General features: G+C 39.2%; 1 protein-coding gene and 1 non-coding gene across 4 annotated transcripts; both read right to left on the bottom strand.

Annotated features, from left to right (window-relative positions):
- Window positions 1–2901: 2901 nt before the first annotated feature.
- Window positions 2902–21479, bottom strand: KATNA1 (katanin catalytic subunit A1). Of its 3 annotated transcripts, none has more exons than XM_027634169.1 (12): window positions 21395–21479; window positions 18925–19225; window positions 16314–16488; window positions 15428–15585; window positions 13789–13972; window positions 11928–12049; window positions 10535–10640; window positions 10060–10218; window positions 8800–8926; window positions 7101–7235; window positions 6706–6832; window positions 2905–3236 (listed from the first exon to the last, which is right to left on the bottom strand). In XM_027634169.1, exons 3-12 carry the CDS (start codon window positions 16482–16484, stop codon window positions 3038–3040), a joined length of 1488 nt encoding a protein of 495 aa, XP_027489970.1. In that variant the 5' UTR covers window positions 16485–16488; window positions 18925–19225; window positions 21395–21479; the 3' UTR covers window positions 2905–3037. The 3 variants fall into 3 exon arrangements, 2 of the variants coding, with proteins under 2 accessions (XP_027489969.1, XP_027489970.1); XR_003526125.1 differs by lacking the exon at window positions 18925–19225 and adding an exon at window positions 5556–5755 and having other exon boundaries at window positions 3131–3236; window positions 21395–21475; XM_027634168.1 differs by lacking the exon at window positions 18925–19225 and having other exon boundaries at window positions 2902–3236; window positions 21395–21475.
- A 268-nt stretch (window positions 21480–21747) lies between these two features.
- On the bottom strand, window positions 21748–21818 carry TRNAG-GCC. Its single transcript has one exon. It is a non-coding gene; the product is annotated as a tRNA-Gly (tRNA).
- Window positions 21819–22283: the final 465 nt, after the last annotated feature.

Raw genomic sequence — 22283 nt, 5'->3', positions numbered from 1 at the left:
GCAGTGTGGTTGGTACATGTCAGCCCAAGGTAACAGGGACACTGCTCAAACTTCCCCTTGCTTTTTAATTTTATTTTTTGTTCTAGCACCCTTAGGGTGGCAAAGGGGTTGTCATCCATGGCTGAACAGGAAACTGCTAAGATTAACACAGGAATGGTGACTACACAGACAAGAGCAGCTCTTCAAACAGTTGTAAACAGACTTCTCTGCATGTGGAAATTCATGTTCTTTACACTTTATGAACATAGCTCTGGCTCCTTCATTAGCACGGTTCAAGTAGAAGTGATGTATAAGGCTGAAGTTAGCTTCTTCAGGAAAAAAAAAAAGTAGGATGGAAAGAAACACAATAGTTCTTCCTTAGTGCCCAAGCACAGTATGAATTACACTGCAGATGGAAATCTGGCAGATGTTTGCATGTGCTCTTTGCATCCCTCCTTATGAAACTGTAAACCAAGCACCTGCACAGAAACAAGGAGATTTAGCCCTTCTAAACAGCTGCAACAAATGAGTGGTTAAGCCTGAAAAAAAGTGTTGGTACTGCTTCACAACTTGGCTGATTTCCATGAGCTCAGTAATCCTCTTCTGTATGGTGTTTACAAAGTATGAGGAAAGAAGTACTACCAGCAGGTAATGAAATTCTAAAGATAGTGCAAATCTTGAACACAGTAATTGCTAGACAACATAGCAGCTTTAAGGAGCTGGAGTTACTGAGTCTTAAATAAAGTTAAAGCACTTGTGTTTCTGCTTTAGCATGCACATGGATTTCCCAAATCATAAGTCTTGCACCTTTCAGAGGAGTGCTACTTTGAGCTGGGACTAATCTGAACTATTTTGTAAATTGATTTAAGAACCACCTTATGCAATTAATGCAGTTGGGAAAGGGCAACTGTCCTGCATGCCAGTCACGGTAGGTCTCATTTTCCCAGGACATGAACTGATAAGAATACATGTGCCTGCTAGGGAAAAGAAAGTGGGGGGACAGGGTACTGAAAAAAATCCAAAAACCTCCCAACTATCAAAAAAACCCCTTGGTTTTTTTAGGAACAGCAGCATCTCTTACCTCCTCACAAACTGTGGCTCTCACTGCAACCATGTATCACCATATTGTGTGTTCCAAAACAAAATGAACCTCTGAGCTACAAATTTAGCCTCTAGCACGTGTTACAGAGGTGTTCATTTTGTTTGTTCAGAGCGAACTGGGCTGGTTGAGAACTAAACTATTGCTTTTTAAGTGAGGTTTACTGTAGGAGTTCTCAAAATATATCACACTTTCAGTCTAAGCGGCCCCTTACTGGACTGCTTCCAAGGATCAAAGCTTGCCTCCTTTCCCTTCTTACTTGGGGGACAGATTGAGTATTTTGGTTTGCCTGCAATGAATTATGAGAAGAAATCTCCTCCTGCAACACAGTTAACAGGTCCACTCTCATCCTAACATAAAACCACAAAAATAAGTAGTAAGAGAACCCACTTCTTCAAAATACCACATAATTATAATTTTCTTAACTCTGACACACAAGGCTATCCATTTGAAATGAAAGAAGTAAATCAGTTTTCCACTTTGGAAATGGAAGTATAAATGCACACACTTTTGTACTCACCTGAACTTCTTTCCTTCATTTCTGCCAGGTTCCCTCAGGGGTGCAGGAACTCTCACAAGATCTTAGTGTTTTACTAGAGCATCTCATAGCTGACACTGCTGGAAGTCCCTTTTCAGTGTGTCCAGCTGTCACTTACAACATAGTGATGAATTTTAAGTACATAGATGATGTTCACAATAATGGCATTTACACAACTCTATCTTTGAGATGAACTTGCCTCCTACTCAGACTGCAACTTTTTATTACCATTTGTCCTTCCTGGCTGCCTTGCAGCATCTAAAGAGACACATGAGCAGGAATTCCACAGCCAGTTTTGTATAGCATGTATCTACCATCTGAAACAAGTCTGGACCTGTTTGATTCATGAAAAAGCATAAAAGTTTATCTGTGAGCAGAACTACAGCTGCCTGCTCTGGGAGGAGCTAGCAGAAAGAAGTGTTTCCAAAGTTGTAGCAGATGGATAGAATTTATAGCTGTTTTAGTTACAATTACCATTGTAGGAAAAATCTAAAATTATTACCTAGATGGTCACCGTAGAACCATTCTCAGAGAACTGCTTCTACATTCTACTTACCAAGTAATGAAAAAAGAGAATTTAGATTTTTTGTCAACTGTTAAGTCAGGGATTATCAATTGAGCACAAATGTAACACATGATGCCTTATCAGAACAGCCTTACCAGAATAAACGTGTAAGCCAGGACCCAACCTACCAGTCTAGAGTTCTGAGCCTTACAGTACCATACAGTCAAGGAAGAAAAACATATTTCAGAATTAATGTCAGAAACATTTTGTTTCCTCTTAGACTTACAAGGAGACTTCGCATGTGACTCAGCATCACCACTGGCCACACAGAGTTAGTTAACTCTGGCTGGATGTATTTTAATATCATTTAACAGACACCGTAAACCCACAATGATCCTACCCCTTGCTTAAACTTCAGTTGACTCTATTAAGTGTTACAGCACAAGGGCTGCTGTTCCACATCTCAGCCTTTGCACAGGTTCCTTATTAATACCTTAGAAACAGTTTGAGGGTAGAATTCTCCAAGATCAGATAGGAAAACTGTCTTTGTAACCAACTCCTTCTTCCTGTTTCCCAGTTCTCAGCATCCCTTACTCATTTAGCAGGGCTAGTTTGTTTTTGGGGTTTTTTTTTGGTGTTACAGCAACATTTTAAGAGTAAATACTCTGATATGAGAGTTCTAATATTAAATTTAAGTAATCTTGAAAATCAAAGCAGATACCATCAGCATTTGAGAAAAACTGGTGACTTTTGAGCAAGTTAAAAGAGAGCTAGACAAAATTTGCATTTAAAAAAAAATTTATTGAGACATCTGTTGCTCTTAAATTACAAAAGTTAAAAAGAGCACACAGTGCACTGAAACACCACATCTAAAGCTGTTTTAAGACATAAAGTGGCTTCTTCAAGAGAAGACAACTCAACATGATCCAAATTCAGCTATCCATTTCTCATATTTCTCAATGTCCGCAGCAGATACCGATTTAGAAACTTTCTTCAAAGCTATTTCAAAGTCTTCCATAGTTGTTGGCATGTGCATTTCATCTCGGGGAAGATTTCTTATTTCTTCTGGTGTCAAGCCTTCAATACGCCTTCTCATAGCCATCAATGATGCATCTCTATTCAGGAAGGTAAGAAATAAAAAGAAATAAATGTTTACTCAATGCAGGACAGTGAGTTCAGTCGTTTGAAAGGCTCAACATGCCATTCCAGTTAAGCTGTTGCATTCAAAAAGATAGAATAAAGAACTGTAAATTTTTATATCAAGATCTCCAAATGCTATCCACATTTTTCAGACATGGATTTATCCTCACTGGATGTCTGAATAGCTAGTACTCACAGACTAGGCAAAAGAGGTGATGATTAACCGGTTTATCTAATGCCTATGATGTAGCCGCTGTTTATTGTACTTTTAAACAGAAACAAGGCAAAAGTAACAATTTCACTCCTCCTAGACATAGCAGGAGTAGCCAGAGCATTTTGAATGTTTCCTGGTTTGAACAGGAAACCCGCTTCAAAGACAGTCAACAGTATCTACCTCCAACCAGCAAAATGCTAAATGACAAAATCTGTTCATCTGTAGCTCCTCAAACTTCTGGCCTCAACGAGCATAAGTGTGTCATTTTCTTTCTGCATTAGGTTTGACTGCATTTAGATTTCCAGCAGTAAATCTAGTAGCAGCAGGTGGTGAGCTGGTGAGGTGATAGATAACACTGTGAGACTAAAGTTCCTCCTAATTCATCGTTATATAGCTTATAAGAAAATGCTGCTTATTTGTCTAGTAGTAAAAAAATGGAAGGGTAATCCCACTGATATGACAACAGTGTATCATATCACATTAACAGGTGAGAATCCAAAGAGAAAAAACTTGCACATTGTGTTCTAGGAGGATTTAGAAAGATGGTTTCAGCATATTCTGTTTTAGTACCAACCCCACCCCTACAGAAAATCATAACTGACAGACTTCATGAATATACTAAATAACTGTTAATTAATAAATTAAAATGCATAACACGGGAACTAGAATTTCAGAACAACCCCAAGAAGTTGCCTTGTTGAATTCCATCTTAGCCAAATATCACCATGCTTTGCTGTTATAACATCATTTGTGAACTAAAAGCCAGTGTTACACAATGGTGAGGGGGAGCATTCCATGCATCTAATTTGCTTCCATACAGCAGTTAAAAAAAAAAAAAAAATCCAGCAAAACCAACCCAACCAACCAAACCAACAAGCCCACCACACCTCAACACACCCAGACAACTGAAGTGCAGCTGCCACCACTTCCTTGTGTAAAGTCATTTTATCGACAGTCATTCCAACATGAACTCTCAGTGCTTTCTCAAACGCATTCTTGGTGCCCGGAGAAGCATCAAAACTGTATTCAAAAAAAACAAGCAGCCACCCACTTGAAAGATGCAGCAGGGGCCAGTTCTGTTCAAAAGGCCTTTCAACATTCACAGCCCTCTCAAAACAACGATTCAAAGTCAATTCATACTCAATCTAACACGCAATTCAGATGCATTTTGCATTCCCTGAATGTCATTTTAAAATAAAGTCTTGCCTTCATTTCCCATGGTTATATGCTGACTATTAGAAACTATACTGTAACCTCTGACTGATTTTCACTCTGGCTCAGCAAACTCTGAACTTCAATTTCTTTAAGATGGGGGAGTAATTTCAGTAAACCTCGTCTTGGGCCACTTTTTCTTTGGTTTTGCTTGTGGCACTAGCAAGGACTGTCACAGTCTACAGGTTTGAAATTCACTATGCTTACATACTGTGAGTCTGAACCATACAAAAGCACTTAAATCAGCCACGTCTTTCTGACTCAGTGTTAATGAAACAATCGTATCCAAGAGCTGTTTCTCCTGACACTATGAAAAAAGTGTAAATACACAGGCTAATATGAGTATTTCCTAAGTAATTTCAAATCATGTGAATCCAAACCTCAGTTCATCTGGATTTATGCTTGCTGCCACCTCAGTTATCACTTAGAAGACTGCCACAAATGAAAGACTCAGGTGTTTCTTCTTAGTTTTTTCATCTTTTGGTTTGCTTTTGTTTTGTTTAACAGTATTTGTACAAAGGGATTTTAGGTAAAAAAATCAGAAGTAACAGTGTGTGCATATATATATACACATATGTAATTAACTGAAAAATATTAAAAGTATTCTGACTTTTAAACAAATGTATTGATATTCAGTCTAAAATTAATCACAAAAAACCACTGAACAGACCTGAGGAGACAAAGTACAGCTAAAATGCACAAAGTAGCAGACCAAATAAACTCTTTTATATGACGTGAACCTATTAGCACAAGCTCCTTTCAGAGCGCAACCAACACCAAGACCGATCAAAAGAACACCACAAATTCATCTCACAAACCTACAAATGAAACAAATCTGCACAACACAGATTCAAAGCAACTAACATACCATTCTTTTCCCAGACACTGCCCAAGGTTTGTTCAGGAAGCCGTACTGAGGCTCCATATTCTTAGTTCAGCCTTAAGCGACCCTGCTGATAGAGCCTTTGGTGGCAGTTTTGTGTACAGGCTACTTGCATTCATCCCTGTGGCACAGCATATTGTCCTCTCAGCTGTGCTGACACATGTTTGCAGAGCCTTATTAGGAATCTAGGCGAGAAACAGATTCGCATTTGAGGAAATAATGAGAAGGTGTTTTTAATCCAGAACAGCTCTCTCCTCCTGTTCAATGTACAGCACCACAAGAGTTGGCTGGCACAACGAGGAGCTCAAGCCTTGCCCTGCCACACCACAGTGCTACCTCCAAAGCCTGAAAGCATCATTACACAGGTGCTTATCAGATGACATCATCATCTTAAAAAGCTTCAGTTCCCTGTCCCTTCCTGGCAATTCCATAAGTTGCCACTGCTGCAACTGTGCCAGTGCAAGTCTTTTGATGTAAACCACATGACTGAAGATCAGTCCTCTCCTTTTCAGTTTTTGAAAGAAAATATAGAGGAAGGGTTAGAAGGTATTTTTAGTCAATTATTTCAGCAATCTAGGTTAGAGAACAGGCTCACAAATGATTGTATGTCAACAGTATGGAGAAGAAGGAGAAATGGAGGAGGTAGAAAAAAAACAGCTTAGGTCAGCCTCATCACAATAGTCACTGTGCTGAGTACAGAGCTCTTGTACCACCACACAACACCTTTTCTGTGTCATGAAGGAAGAATGCTCTGTGTTGTTACTTAGGTACTCTGGCCACTGCCACTATCACCTCTCTACATATGAATTTCTGCAGAAGTGTAACCCCAGTGGAATGACTGCAAATCTACAAGTTAAAGTTTACCATCCTGTGGATATTCCTCATGCAAGGAATTTAGTCTACATGAAAGAACGCGGAATTTTACCTAAATCATGGCTTATTTAAATTACTGACTGCTCTTCAAATGGAAACTTAGGTAAATATTAACGCAGTATTCCACCTTTTAGCCATACATAAAAGACAAGTTACAGTCCATTTTTATCCAACAACTTTAATCATGCAACTTGGATACCTTACAAACAGTTTTCTTGCAGTGTGCAGCGATAGTAACACAAATGATGCAACGTTAACTTACCTGCATACATTGGTGATGTCTGCACCTGAATAACCTTCCATTTTCTCAGCTATGTTTGCAAGGTCAACATCATCAGCCAGTTCCAGCTCTCGCAGATTTATTTTTAGGAGTTCCTCTCTACCTTTTGCTAATGAAAGAAAATTGAGACTATACAATTTGCTCTCTGCAGATAAATAATAAACTGAAGAGGGATAAGAGGGAAGAATGAGAAAAAGGATGGTGTATTTGCTATAAAGGTAAATTTCATGTTTAGGTTTCACCTGGTCCTGAATCTGTAAGTGAATTTGCTTACATGTATCAACTAGACTTTTAAATCGGGCAATCAAAACTAAAGGAATATTGATAAAGTTTAGATTTTTGTCTTTTTAACCACTCCTCTCCCCAACTCTTCATACCTGATGGTAAAGGAATGTAAATTCTCTTTTCTAGTCTCCGTCTTAGGGCTTCATCAATATCCCAAGGAAAATTAGTAGCAGCAAGTACCATGACCATCTTAGAAGGATCATCATTTTCAGTAGCCCCTCCGACACCTGCAACAGAGAAAAAGAAAGTAAAACATACATAGAAATTTCATGTACAAAGAGAACAGTATCCATGGTTCTATAATATTAAAGCAGTTACTCTATTGCACTTTGGTGAGTCCAAGCATAACAGACTCGCCAAGCGCAACAGAATTCGCTTTTTCATCTCTATGACAGTCTGCATACATAAATGGAAACTTGGTTTAAACAGGAGCAGTGGCATAGGCCACTGCTGAGATCAGGAAGTTCCTCTCTATCATGGTTAGAATGGTTTTACAGCAGAGTTGTATGCATTTCTGCCATTAGAGCATTTCAGTTTTCATATCAACATCTTCTAAGAGCATGTGAGGAAAAACAAAACAACTCTCCAGAACCATCACTACACTCTAAAACAGACATCCCCCCACAGTATTCACTAACAGCCACACAAGAGCAGTATTACTTCCCTACAAATTTTCTTCAGTTCTGAATTCAGGCCAAAGGTTTCATATATACACATGGATTCTTACAAACTGCTGGAGTTAATGTTTAAATTGGGTGGACTAAATCACAACTTCTCAGAGACAGGGAGACCACCCCACTTTCTAAACACCATGAATCTGCTGGAACAGGAAGAAGTTAATTTCATTAAACTTGCTACTCTTTGCATTTACTGTTTTTGTTTATAATTATAGGATTGGGCCATGGGATAGGCATTGTACCTAGTCTGCCAGAGAATCTGCAGATAAAACACCATTTATGAATGCTCAAGTAAAAGGATTCAAATAGTTTCTACTAATAAATTCAGATTATGTACATCCTTGACATGAGAACAGTACTACAGCTCTGCTGCTATTTAAAATCAAACATAAAAGGGTATCAACATCAGAGACTGAGAAATAAATACACAGATGTTGCGATTCATGGAATTCTATCACAAATCATCCCACAGAGTAGCACTTTTCATTTACTCCTTTCCTTCTCTCTGCTCACAAGAGTATAAAAAGGATACCTCTACAGAAACTTTGCACTGTATTACCTACTTTTAAACTTTGCTGATTTGTGAAATATTAACCAAATAGCTGTAATAAACTCAGTGTTCTAAAATGAAAACTCTCTAAACAGCTTCTATACAAAAAGTCTTCATTTTTTGATTGTATCTTTAAGAGAAAAAGAGATCCCAAAGAAGTTAAGTGTACTGATTGCCTTTGAAGTTTAAATTGGAACAGGTGGCAGTTCTTTTGAAACACTTTCTACTTGGTTTTGGAGAAGTGAGTGATATGCTAGGCAAAGATTGAGAGAAACAGTTAATACTTTTTTTTTCTTCTGCTGTTTTGAAATCTTGTATTTTCCACTGAAACTTCATTATTCTGGGTCACTAATATAAGGTCATAGCTCAGAAGCTAAAAGACTATTAAATAATTTTTCCTTCCACACCAATGGTTGGAGTAGTGCACTTGTAGATCTCTAACCCAATTCTATGTAAGGCTTTGACAAAACTGCTTCTGAAGAATGAAGTTTTCAATGTGGGGGTTTTTTTTGGGTCCCTCAAGTTTCCTCCAGTCCAGCACCTCCCAGTAATCAGGTTATTTACCATCCATTTGAACCAGCAGCTCTGCCTTCACACGTCGGCTGGCTTCGTGCTCCTCCGAAGTTCCCCTTCGACTACAGATAGAGTCTATCTCATCAATAAATATAGTTGTTGGGGCATAAAATCGAGCCTAAAGAAAGCAAAGACAAAGTGGAAGCTGAAGTAGCAGTCTACTCCCATTTAAGAGCAGCATATTCAGACTTGAGTAAAGACATATTTACCCCATTCAATCAGCTCATAAGTATCAAACAATTCCCAATCTTCCCTCTCTTGGACCACTGCACACTGGTATAGAGCAGCTGTGCATTTGAGCAGAACAGCTTTTGGCAAAGTCCTGTAATTGTTAGGGCTATAAACAAACATTTAATGAGCTAAACACAGTTTTCCACGTTAGGACTAACATTTATAACTGTGAAAGTCATCACAGAATGCCTGAATAAGATTTCAGTTGGAGCAAGAAGGAATGTTATGCTGGGACACCATGACATGGAACCTGTCCAAGAACCAGGTCAACTGCAAAATAACTCTGACCCTTTTGAAAACAAGGGAAGTCAAAGACAAGGATCCACAATAATAAAGGCTACTGTCTTAAAACAGTTGAGATAGTATTCATTGTGTACATACATTTTTGATCAATCATATTAAATGAGTTGATATCATGCCTATCAAACTACTGTGTAAAAGATCTTTTATTTCCTGACCTGACTACTGTAATTGCAACTCTGCTGCCCCTCCCCAGAACTGGACACCCTAACAAACACTGCATATGAACCTGGTAACACATGACAAAAAAAAAAAAAAAAAAAAGAAATTACTATTTTCTGAGCCAATTTCAAGTCTTATGTGCTCTGAAGCCAACTACAGTTTGGAAGTCCACTTATTCTAAGCATAAAAAAACCCCGAAAACCCACCCATAACAACAACAAAACACACAAAGCCTAAATTGGGTTCAGACCCAGAAAGCAATTAATTTCATCTTAGTTTTATATTCAAGTACATTCTGCATCACTCATTAACTTACAGCGAGCTCCCTCTAATGTAGCAAGCTAGTCCTGAAATTAAAACATGACCTAATTTTTCAGCTTTTATAAAGCTATTTAGGAATAATCCTGAAATGTAAACAGGCAAATCAGAAAGGCATAAAGCATTTGAAAGTTTGGAGAGTTGTTTGTGCATGCTGTTTGAAACCTTGGCAAGGTTTCACTATTCTGGAAGAGATTTTTCTTCATTATCTCACTGTTCATATTCAGAAACTTCAATCACCATTTCAAACAGCAGACGAACAAGTTTTTCAGATTCTCCTCTGTATTTTGAGGTAAGTGTGGAAGAAGAAACATTGAAAAAAGTAGTCTTGCATTCAGTGGCTACAGCTTTTGCTAGGAGGGTCTTTCCAGTACCAGGAGGACCAACCATCAGAACTCCCTATTAAAATAAAAAGAACCATTTTTAAGACCAGAATCAAAGCACAGAAATTTAGTTCATTTAGTAGTGCAATAGTAAAACAATGGATGTAAACTTTCCCTTGAAAAGTTATTCAAAGGTAAGTATTAATTACTATTGCTCACCCGAAACAATACAGCTGAAGACAGTGTGTGTATCTGGCTGACATCTTTATTTGGTTGGTACTATTTACCATAATTTTGTTGCTAAAGAGTGGAAAAATACTCAAAATTTCTTGTTCTGCCAAGATCCAATCTCAGAATGCTAATTATGATCACAGGATCAGACTTTTTCATACCTTCCACGGTCTTCTAATTCCCTTAAAAAACTCCGGCATCCACATGGGTAAAACTACAGCTTCCTTAAGCAGCTTTTTGGCTTCTACTAAATCAGCAATGTCATCCCTGACAAGAAAGAGAAAGTTGTTTGACAGATTCAGACAGGATGCAAAAGAATCAGTCCACAGCTCAAAAAGTTACGCAATTAAACTTATTGTTATGTATTGGCTCTCCCATAAATCCAACAAAAAAAAGGACATTAACTATTTCACTAGAGCACCACTGTTGGCATTCACAGAATGATAAGCAGAATAGAGTAAGTTGGTTAAATTTATGCTAGCTACAGATTATTCTTTCTTCTTTTGCCGAGAGATTGGGTGTCCCTGAAACTTAAATACCATCTTTCATTGTTACAAGAACAACTTGCTGAAGACCAGTAAACGGAGCAGAATTAAACAGAACTTTCAGAATTCTTTTTCAGAGTTACAAATGTACTAATTCTTAGGTACTTTATAGGCTGGTCTTATTTTCTTGAGGGTATCTCTCAGGGCATTCCTCTTATCAGCATGTGCCCAAATAATATTTTAGTTTCAAAGCATATCTATATGGAGAATTAGTTTCAAATCTGAAGTCATAATTTAAGATTCCATATAAAAACTGAAACATGTATTTACATATTAAACTGAAATACATGACAGTTGCATGCACACCAAGTTTTTCTGGGAGTGTTAAGTTTTTTTAAAGCATACTTTATTTGACAGAAGATTTTTGCTCATTTAATCCTCAAAAAATCACCTGAGCTTGAAAACATTTGGAATACAAAACATCCTTTGTATAACGTTTAATATTTAACACGTTTATGTAAAGGTACTGGCACAGGGTTATATTTTATACTGGCAGCCACATCACATCCAGCAACATTTCAAAGGGTTCCTATGTTGACATAATTTCTTTGTTAAACAGTTTTCTGTCTTGATATGCCCCTGGGTGGCAAAACAGGTTTTCAAATGAAGAGACACTGACAGATACTAGAAACTTTTACACTGCAAAAGAGTATCTCAAGATTTTAGGTCTCTTAGAAAAGTCTGAGAAGCTTTTTATGGTCAGATTGGACAGGGCTTTACACAACCTGATCTAGGGAAAGACATCCCTGCCCATGGCAGGGGATTGGGCTAGCTGATCTTTAAAGGTCCTGTCCAATCCAAACTATTCTACAAATCTATGCATGGAAAAAAGATGCTCTAAAAATATTAAACTTCTTATGAAGTTTAGATGCCTGTTCAAAGCAGTAAGGAAAACCCGTAGGTACTTTTTACATGGAAGTATATGTTAAAATACTTAATTCTTGTCATACTGTATACGAGGAAACAGAAACAACAATTCAGAAAAACTAGCAGCAGTACTCAAACTTACCATCGAATGTTGGGGTTCTGAGAAATTATATCTCTTTCCAAAGCTTCTACTAAATCTTTGTCGTATCCAGTACTATCAAATTTCTTTGGTTCAGACTCTGAAATCTCAGATGTGGATTTGTTCTACATATAAAGGAAACAACATAAATACATAACAATGGTTATGCTACTAATGGGTTTTATAACAAGTCCACAATAGTGTCGTATTTCTAGAAGGCAGCAACATAAACCAGCATGAAAAATTATGAAAGCATTTGTATTACAGCTGCACTGCAAGATCTGTGTGCTTCACCCAGGTTCCTGTACTGCCCCAGTTCCATTTCCTTCTCTCTAAAGCCAGCATATTGTACTGCTGGCTTAGTACTTAATAAAAACTGCATACAGCTATCCCACTTAACAGTTTTTGCCTCTTCTCCCAGAAAAACCAAAAACTACCTGAGACAGTAGCTGGGTAAGGCAAAATTATGTGTAAGACTGGAACCCTAAGGTCACACTGACCTAGGTATCCCAAAAGTGTCATATACGTGCCATATACATGGGACACAAAAAAAGTAAGCATGATTTCCATATAGAATGAGCAAAGGTGATCTGCAGGAAGACCACAGAAGTAATAAAATAACTAATTAACTGATATAGAAGCATGGACATGAACAGCAGAGAAGCAGCTCTGCAGTAGAGCCGAAGCAAAGAAGCTACACAGTTGAAAGGGCTCAAACAGCAGAGACCATGCAACTGAGAGGAAATAAAATGCACTAGACATACCCCATTTTTTATACACTTAACAGCAAGCACTGGTGATGACAGAACAACTGTAAAAAAGAAAAAAAGACCTATCCGGTCTCTCTGTGTGTATATTCTGAGTGAGCTCCTAATAAAAGTAGTAGCTTACATAGCTAAACAGTTCCACCCTGTACTATCTCCACAGGCCATGACACCTTGCCACAACATAAGGTTGCTGAAGCTAACAAACTATTACATGGAGATTGGATTTATGTAGACCCTGGAAAACTACGATTCTAGTGCCTTCTGTATGATCTCTTACTCTGGTGATCAGCTAAATTTATGGAGATACAAAGCAAAAATTAAAGCAGTCTGATTTCAAAGAATAGATCATAGATTATTCTCTCTCATGAAGCATGTTGGTTTTTTGTTTGTTTTAAATTGAAAACTAACTAGAACTAACATCAGATCTGAACAACAATAAACAAAAAACCCCCACCAAAACAAAAAAAGTAAAGTTCTCCTTTTAGGATTACATAAATCTTGAAGTGCTTTGGAAGAAGTGAGTCAATCTCAGTTTAAAATATCCAAGTTGCAGTAAACAAGTCACAGAATGGGTAAGGATGGAAAGGACCACAGTGGGTCACCTGGTCCAACCTCCCTGCTCAAATAGGGTCATCCTAGAGCACATGGCACAGGATTGCATCCAGACAGTTCCAGACTATCTCCAGTGAGGGAGACTCCATGACCCCTCTGGACAATCTGTTCCAGTGCTCAGTCACCCGCACAGCAAAGAATTTCTTCCTCATATTCAGGTGGAACTTCCTGTGCATCCATTTCTGCCCATTGCCTCTCGTCCTATCACTTGGCACCACCAAGAAGAGCCTGGCTCCATCCTCTCGATACCCTCCCTTCTGATACATTTACCAGATCACTTCTTCCAGAAGAGCATCTGTTTGTTTCTAATTCATCCATAACCAACACTGTCCACAAAGCAATGACACCTTACAAGGTGAGAGATTCAAATTGGCACACTGACTTGAACAAAAGAAATATTTTTAGGCATCTAATTCTACAATACACTCAATACGAAGAAAGAAAGACTGAGTTTTTCAACTCCGTGAAGTTATTTGCAAGCTTACCTTTTCCTCTTTTCCTTTATTTTGTTGATCCTTTTTTTCCCGGCTGCGGACTGCCTTCCCTTTATCACTGGGATTTCGAGAGGATGGACGGTGAGGGCCTCTGACAGCTGCACTTACACGATTACTGTGACCTCGGCAATCACTGCATGGAACAGACTGACGCTTTCGGGGTCCTGGCGAAGGTCTAATTGGTTGTAACATATGCAAAAAGCCTCAGTGTAAAGTCATTGGTGAGCACTACATATCAAGTGGTTACAAACTGCAAAGCCTTTTGCTCAAGATAATGTCAGAAACAAGATAGTCACTAAATAGTCTAGATAGTCTAGATAGTCACTAAAAATTCATTTTCCCTTGGTCACAAACTCAGCAGGGCTCATTTGCTTAAAACAAGCTCCTTGCCTGCATATTCTAACAGTAAAAGTAATTCTAGTATTGTAGAGCTTAGAAAAAAAATAACAAACAAACCAAAAATTCTCCTTACCACAACAGTCCTCACTTCCCTATACAAAGAAATGTAAAAGTTTTTTGGGAATGACAATTCTACTTTCATTTCCTTTCACACCCACTTCCTTTGAAAGAAAAAAAGTCTATGTGATGCTTCCAGTTGTTTGAAACGAAAATAATTTTAGAAGCACGTGAACAAACCAATACTATGACTGGTATTATGGATTTCTTTTTTAAAATTAAGTTTCTTTTCTATACGTGTCCGTTACGCTCAGATACACTTTTTCCCATGGGTTTTCCTAAAATTCCTGTATTAATAAGCTATGAGTCAAGGTAAAAGGTCAGGGATATTTCCAGAGAACAGTAAATGTAAGACTCTGTATTTGGAGAGCACTTATTGAAACTAGATGATGTGATTTGACACATCATTTAAGATGTGTCAAAGATCCAGCATCTTCACAGAAGTTGTCTTTAACTGATTCACAGCAGTGAGTTTGTCAGAGCAGTACATCTCTCTTCAGGATAAAATGCATATTGGACTACACGGATATGCTGATGCTAAGATCATGTTAGAGTATTTTCATTCTCCAAATGGACTATCTATCTACCAACCTACCGTTATATTTGTGAACACCTTGCCACCTCTGAATGCCATTCCAAAGCTCAAAATAAAGGAATAGTGCAATTCCACATCTAATTTCCACCTAAATTTTTGAGTTCTGCTATCTCAGCATGGGAATTTACTGCAGTTATTCCAACACAATATAGTCCAAGTTTTCACTGTGGCTTTTTCATATTGCTACAATTCACTACTTCAGCAGCTGGCAAGATAAATGGAACAGAAACAGTTCTCTCAAGACTTTCCTTTTTTAGTAACATGAGTTTGTATATTTTCTCTAGAAATCTTCAAAACACTAAGAAAGTTCTACCTCCCAGACTCTATTCTTCCAGAAGGTTTGAATGAAATTGGCTAGGAGTGTTCCAGTTATTAAATGAGGGGAAGAAGCTTGACATTAGTCATGCCATGGAAGACAAAACCCTCAGAACATTCTGGCATCTCCTTCACTACAAACAGTGGCAAGCTGCAAGTATTACATATCTAAGTTCTAGAACAAAAATGACACCACAACAGACTGAAGTCAAAGCACACTTTGTCCTGATAAATATTAATTTAGGCCTTCAGGTTTCCTCTTACCTACGTTCAGCAGGTACTGGCAAAGACCAGACTTCTGCATCATGAGCTGGTAATTCTTGTTGTGAGGCTTTCAATGGAGTATTGTCTAATTTAAAACTCTCCAGTGTTTTCATTATATCTTTCACATGCTTAGCTTCCACACTTATTTCCTGCCAAACCTGATTAAGAAAAAAAAAAAAAAGGAGATTAAGCACATTGGAAATAAGTTTGTAACAGTTCTCTGTTCAAGCTCATGTAATGCCTGGATAGATTCTACAGGGTTTAATGAGCTACCTAATTCTACTTCAATAAACCAGAATTATGCACATTACATATTGAGGAGGTTTTTCTGCCTTCCTCAGCACATTTAAAGAATAAACAAATAGATTTTGGATTTAACAAAAGAGATTTTTTTACAAATTTTGGATATTAAACAAGTATGACAGAACCTAAGAGATTAAATATCAATCAAAAGTATCAACTCATTAGACTGAATATCAATGAAAAAAAATGTTGGTTTGTGTTAAGGACAAATTACCATGGTAGCCACAACTCACTTTCTATTAAGGACCTTAGTCATACTAAAACATTGAGGGAAACAGGACCCAAATGATACCAGACTACAAAACTTCAACATTACAGGGGCACTCATCAGCAAGAAGCTGACAAGTCAGAGTGCACTGGCTCCCCAGTGCTGTGTTCCATTGACTTTTTTGTCACTGACAGAGAAAGAAGTCATAAAGATGACTTAAATAAGTCTACATAATAAAAAAGAAGCCTATATATAACAGCACTAATTAATCAGAGAATCGTTTAAGTATTTTTATACTTTTGTTTACAGTAAGAGTGGCAATTTTTGCTACTTTAATGCTTATCCCACAAAATGCCCCAGGAAAGTAATATTTACCTGTTGCCATTTCTGCTGCAGATAGGTATCTCTCACAGAGTACAGATACTTATTCATTTGGTCAAGAACTCCCTGGTAGTAGACCATTGCAGAGTCATAATTTCCCAGTAAGGCATATTCACGGGCCAACTTTACATTCTCAATGATCATAACAAGGCTCATGTTCAACATGAAGCTGAAAAAAATAGAAGATATTAAGGAAAGAAAAAAAATCCCAGTAGCAGAGCAATTTTTTGCAACTATTTTCATACGCTCATTGCCCCATTTAGCATATCAAAATATAGAAGCTGGAAAAGTATTAGTTAGAAAAAAAAGCCCTAAAATTAATGTCATCCATATAAAATGGTAATTGTTGCTCTGTTACTAGAAATGAAACTCTTCACATCACAGCATTGTTTCTTGCCATGGAGATTCTGTTAAAAGCCCATACAAGATATGCAGATATAAATACAACTGTTGCAAGCCACAAATGCTTACTTGCCTTTTCATTCTATTGTAAGATAAACTAGTATTTCACTGTCCTCATCTATGGTTTAAAAAAAACTCCCAATAAACAACAAATCAAACCCTTTTCCAGATGCCTTAAGTTTTGTCAATTTTTTTTGCCTTAACATTCCATGCATGTAAGTTTTAACAGTCTTATTTTGCCTTGTGGAAAAAACTATTCTTCCATTAGTTTGATTTTACAACTCTTGAATTTTATTTAATGTTTGTTTGAAACAAATATACACCTTCTATGCCCAGCTTGCACATTCCTATCACCTTCATTTTTACACTTAAAAAGGAACACTTGAAACACATTGAGGCTGCTAAATTAGCACTGAAAGGTAAGGAAATGTACGATTAAATGTGTAATGTGTGATGACCCACTTTATTTAACATATTGTTCAAACCACACTACATTTCTCCACCAGTAGCAGTAGTTTGTGGGCTTTTGGAGCTATCATCAATGATTGCGACGACTTTCACTTTGCAGCACTAGCAGAATCTGCACTTTTAGATTAGAATAGCACAGAAGTATTATTTATACAAAGAGAGTAGTAAGTAGAAGCAGTAGACTTGTTCTTTGCAGTTGCCACTGTCCATGGAGCAGTTGTTCCATGTTCTCACAAGTTTCTTATACATCCCATGCCCTTCTTCTCTATGATACCTTCACTGTCTCTGCTTTTCTTGTCTCCTGCACATCAAGAATTTCCCCACTCTCCTTTTACTTCCTTATCCAGGCACAGAAAACAATAAAATAAACAATTAAACACGCCTGCAAGAGAGTCATCTTGCTCTCATTTTGGTACCTGTACCCAGTGCCAGTAAGAAGCAACTGCAGACAAGCAATTACAGCTAAGCCCTGGGATGAAGCATACTTGATACAGATCAACTATTTAAAGAATGTAAGAGGTACTCATGCGCAATAAATAGACTTAAGACTGAACACATTTCAAGATGAGGTCAGGGTCGAATTCGGCCACATCAGAGGTTTCAGAAGCTGCACTTCGCACACACCTGCCAACCTAATACTAAAATGTTAGCTCTCCACTGTAAAGAGGGGCTGTGAAGTACAAATCAAACATTTTAAGACTTGCACTCCTTTTTCTGTCCCCTTCCCAAGTAGCTTTACACACAGACACACAGCTGAGGCATTCCCAAGCCAACATCCTTCTCTTTTTTGCTTCCTTCCTCTTTCTTCCCCACCTTCCCTTGGAGCAGATAGCTGCTGTGAAAATTTTCAGTCCAAACCAGCAAAACTCTAGCAGCAAGGGAGCTGAAGACAGGCCTCCAACAGCCTACACCCATCCATACAGAAGGGACCCGTGGGGCTGAGCTTGGAAACCTGCTATCATAGGACCTACATTATGTAATCTCACTCTGGCCAGAGACTTGCTGAGCTGGCCATGATGTCTACAAGCTGATACAGTTAATGTGACCAGCAACTACAAAGGCTGACATATCCCAGGCTAATTAGGCTTTGGACACACAGTTTGACTTGGGAGTTTTGTTTGTTTTAACCTCAGGAGAAGAAAGCCTGAAGATGTTTGTCAACTGCTGTATGGATCATCACACAGATATTACCAAAGTTTTCCCTGCTAAATTTAGGAGCAAGCTTTTCCACTTCTGCTCATCCTACCAGAAACACCTGTTTGCCTGTCCTGAGAATTCAAACCCATGATTAACACTACTGAAATCACAGGTTGAGCAAGATGCTAATGAACAGTTTAAAAATCAAGTAACAGCAAGTTACTATAACCAAACTAGACTTTTAAAAGCCAAGAGAGGTCACAGATAACTTTTTTTTCTACATTGAATGCTGTAGAGCAATCCAAGTGGAACAGCAATTCTGTTTATGTATTGAGAAAAAAAACCCCACAAGCAAAACAGCCTGTAATATCAGTTTTCATCTGAAAATAGCTAGAAGGAAAAAAAAAAAACCTAAAGAGGCTAAGTCAGAAAGATACGAAAGCTTGGGACCAAAATGATAGCACTGTACATAATAAAAGAGTTAATGAGATTTTCAGGTTAGAAAAAGCAGAAAAAGTAAGTACAGAAAGTAGAAACAGAAGTATAAGCAGAATGAGCTAGCAACTCATGTAGGGAAAAAAAAAAGGAAGGTGCTCACTCAAGTTTATAATGGTATTCGAATCTATCTGTTTCATGAGTGGTATTGAAAATGCAAAAGAATTTAGTTGAAACTAGAAAACCAATTTAATTTGTTGCTTCATCTTGACTCATAAGAGCAGGAGAGCTTGAAGTGGCTTCCAAATACAAGGCTCTTGTGTACAAGTGAGGCAGAAAAAGCTGCTGGCTCTGCGTATGTCTGGACATGCCACTGATGCTGCCACTTGAACACAGGCAGTTTTAGAGCTGATACACTAATCCATGGGCTTGCTGCACCTGTAAGTGAAGATGCTGAAGCAGTTCTAAGAGGAAAAAAAACAAACAAACAGAAGTTAGAGTACTAATCTGAAACTAGGTTAAAGTTTTCAGCAGAAAGTTGCCATATGCTGTGGCAGCTCAGAGTAGCGTGTAAGACACATGTGGGAGAGGCGTGAGCATACACAAATCTAGAGTTAAACCAGAACCGAAGGGATTAAAACACCCACAAAACTAATCCTGACCACTTAATAATTTTTAAAGTAATATCACATGTGTTCAATACTTAGTAATACCACATGTGTTTACAAATACTCGGTGTTATCACGTAACAGGATGTCAAAGCTGCAAGGCTGCACTTATCAGCCACGACCTTTCCCTGAATCATGACCAGTGAAGTTATCTATGTTCCAACAGCAACTGAAATAGTAAAGAGCTCATAAAGTTTACAGTACAGGATATAAGGAAAATAAGCACTTTGTCTGGCAAGTTTAATTCTACATTGTGTACAAACACGTACTTTCCAATAATCACTCTTTACACTAGCTATGGCCATATAAGGTTCCTTGAAATTAACTCATCTCTACATTTTATCATTTGCTCAGAGGACGTAAAATACTTCTTGAGTACAGAATAGCCAAGAGCAGAGAGGGTTGAACCTAACCAAAGTTCAAGATACCTACAACTTTTGAGAATGAGGTTTTGGAACGTATTTGTGTATTTCATTTGAAAGGTAACAGATAACCATCAAGAAAACACTGGGGGCACTTCATGTTTTCCATAAGGACTTTAAGAAATTATCATAAGGAATGACTACAACTAATTTCTGCTCACAGTCATACATTAGAATCTGGGAAACTATAACCAAACACCAAACATCAATCGTGTTTCACAACGAAATCCCCCAAATCTTAAAAATCAAGAGACTGATAATGCAGATGTTGGAAGTGAAGATTTAAGTTGGAGTTCCAAAATTACTGCAGCGGACTTGCTGACTTGGCAAACAGCACAAGACATACATGGAAAATATTTCCAAGAGTCTTTCAGTCCAACCTTAATATCTGGACTAAGCCAGGGCCTGAATTTTGGCAGAGCGCACATATTTCCATTATTTCAGCCTGCTATACAGGCTCTGACATCAAAGCAATCATGTAAATTTTGCAAAGTTCTCTCAGCAAGCCAGATGAGAAAAAAACACCCCAAAGTAACATCTTTCAGGAATCAATTTTTACTGATTACATGATGGCATCACCTTGGAGCTCCCTTCTAGTTTAATACTCATCTTCATAACATCCATGGCTAGCAACATTTGTTATCAAGAAGTGACTGTGTTAATTACTTGGGAAAGAGAAGAGTTGCCAGATTTATTAAAATGGTTCTCATCCATTTATTGTATTTAACAATAATGGTAGCAAAATAAGAACCACCAGCAACCATGAACACAAGCATGCCTAGACGTGGATAAGAAAAAAACATAAATCAAACATTAGGCAGAGATACACTTGTGGCAGATGATTTTATGTTTTCCAGGCTAAGCCTTTCAAAAGACTTGATTAAACACGTTACTTACTCCCCATTTCATGGGGGGCTAGCATTCTTTTTGATGATCTATATTAAATTAGCAAATTTCTCAGAAAGTTTTGAAGGGTCTGCAGCTAAATGGACACGTGGAATTGCTTCTCTCTATCTAGGGAGAAAACTTACATCACTGCAGATGATTGCAAACTACTTCATTAAGAAAAAACAAAACAAAACGACAAAACAGGTGGAGGATGAAGGGAAAAGTGGGAACAAGAGTTCCGTGCCTGAACCAGCGCCCGCGGTGCCCTGCAGCCCACCCAGGAGGATTCCCGGGGCAGGGAGCGCCCCGCCGCACACCTGCGGGGAGCAGCCTCCCCTCCCGATGGCTTCAGGGACACCACGGCGATGCCGCGCCGAGCACGTGCGAGATACAGCCTCGACACAACAACACCGGCGAGCACCGTGTAATGGTGGCCGGTGTCCCGACAGCAGCGACCGGGGCCGCTCGTTCTCCAGCCGCGGGACGGAGGAGCCGGAGCCTTCCCGGCGCCCGGCAGCCCTCGGGGCGACCCCCACCGAGCGGGACCGGGCATCGCCCCCGCCCGGGCCGAGCGGGGGCATCGCACGGCCTCGCACGGCCCCGCCCGGCCAGGCGGGCGCGGGGCAGGTACCGCGGGGCTCCCTCGCTCACTTACTCCTCTCCAGAGCTCGGACCGGCGGCGACAGCGGCAGCAACTGCGACTCCTCCACCTCTTCCGCCCCCTTCCTCCTCCAGCGACGCCCGACCCCACCCCCGGCCCTGCCCGCCACCTCCCCCTCCTGCCGCCGGCAATTTTTGAAGGCAAATCCGGCTGCGTCACTTCCAGCCCGGCGAGGCCGGGGGTGAAGGTCTGCCCGGCCGGGGGGGGGGGCAAGAAGTTGGTGTCTGAGCATTATTAGTGACAGCGATGATCCGGTTTGGTTTTAAATTTTAAGGAAGGGGGGAAAAGGGAGTTAAAAAAAAAAACAAACAGGCGGAGAGAAACAAAGTAGGAAGAAAAGGAGCAACTGCATTGGCCGGGAATCGAACCCGGGCCTCCCGCGTGGCAGGCGAGAATTCTACCACTGAACCACCAATGCTGTGCACGACGGTGCTCCTGCATTCGTCACTCGAAACTGAGCAGAGCAAACTTGCCCGCGCCAGCTCATCTGGCTGATATCGCGCGGTGGTGGATGGAGAGGCTTCACTCATCTATTCCCTTTCTATAACTCACAAATGTGGGTTTTGCCGAGTGAATAGCACGCACCAACTTTTATTCGCATGTTCCTTGTTTGTAACTCGTCTCTACCTCTTCGCACTCTTAATAGAGGGTGTTGTTTTGGGGAAGAAAACGCATCCGAGGGTGCTGAGAAGAGCCAGCTGCCGAGCTGAGTAAGACCAGGAAACTGCCCTTGAGTGTCCCTGATGGAGCAGTACCGCCTCACCTGTCTAAATAGACTCAGCTGCTTAGCAACAAATAGGATCTAAAGGTTGGGCACAATGCAGCAGGTTTGTGACAGGGTGAACTCGAAAGACCCACAACGTTATGTCGTTCTTTAATTAAT

The sequence above is a fragment of the Corapipo altera genome, unplaced genomic scaffold (genome assembly GCF_003945725.1).
Source record: "Corapipo altera isolate COAL_440 unplaced genomic scaffold, ASM394572v1 2b, whole genome shotgun sequence".
NCBI lineage: Eukaryota > Metazoa > Chordata > Aves > Passeriformes > Pipridae > Corapipo > Corapipo altera.
The sequence above is the reverse complement of the archived record's forward strand: the minus strand, read 5'-3'. Positions and strand labels throughout refer to the sequence as shown.

What these genes read in the sequence shown, in the direction of transcription:
- KATNA1 (XM_027634169.1), bottom strand. Translation starts at nt 16,484, where the DNA reads ATGTTGAACATGAGCCTTGTTATGATCATTGAGAATGTAAAGTTGGCC. An exon ending in TTCGTCTGCTGTTTGAAATG is followed by an intron (nt 8,927 to 10,059) that starts GTGATTGAAGTT and finishes TGCTTTCTTTAG; the next exon opens with GCTCGATTTTATGCCCCAAC. An exon ending in TTACATTCCTTTACCATCAG is followed by an intron (nt 6,833 to 7,100) that starts GTATGAAGAGTT and finishes TTCTTTCATTAG; the next exon opens with CAAAAGGTAGAGAGGAACTC.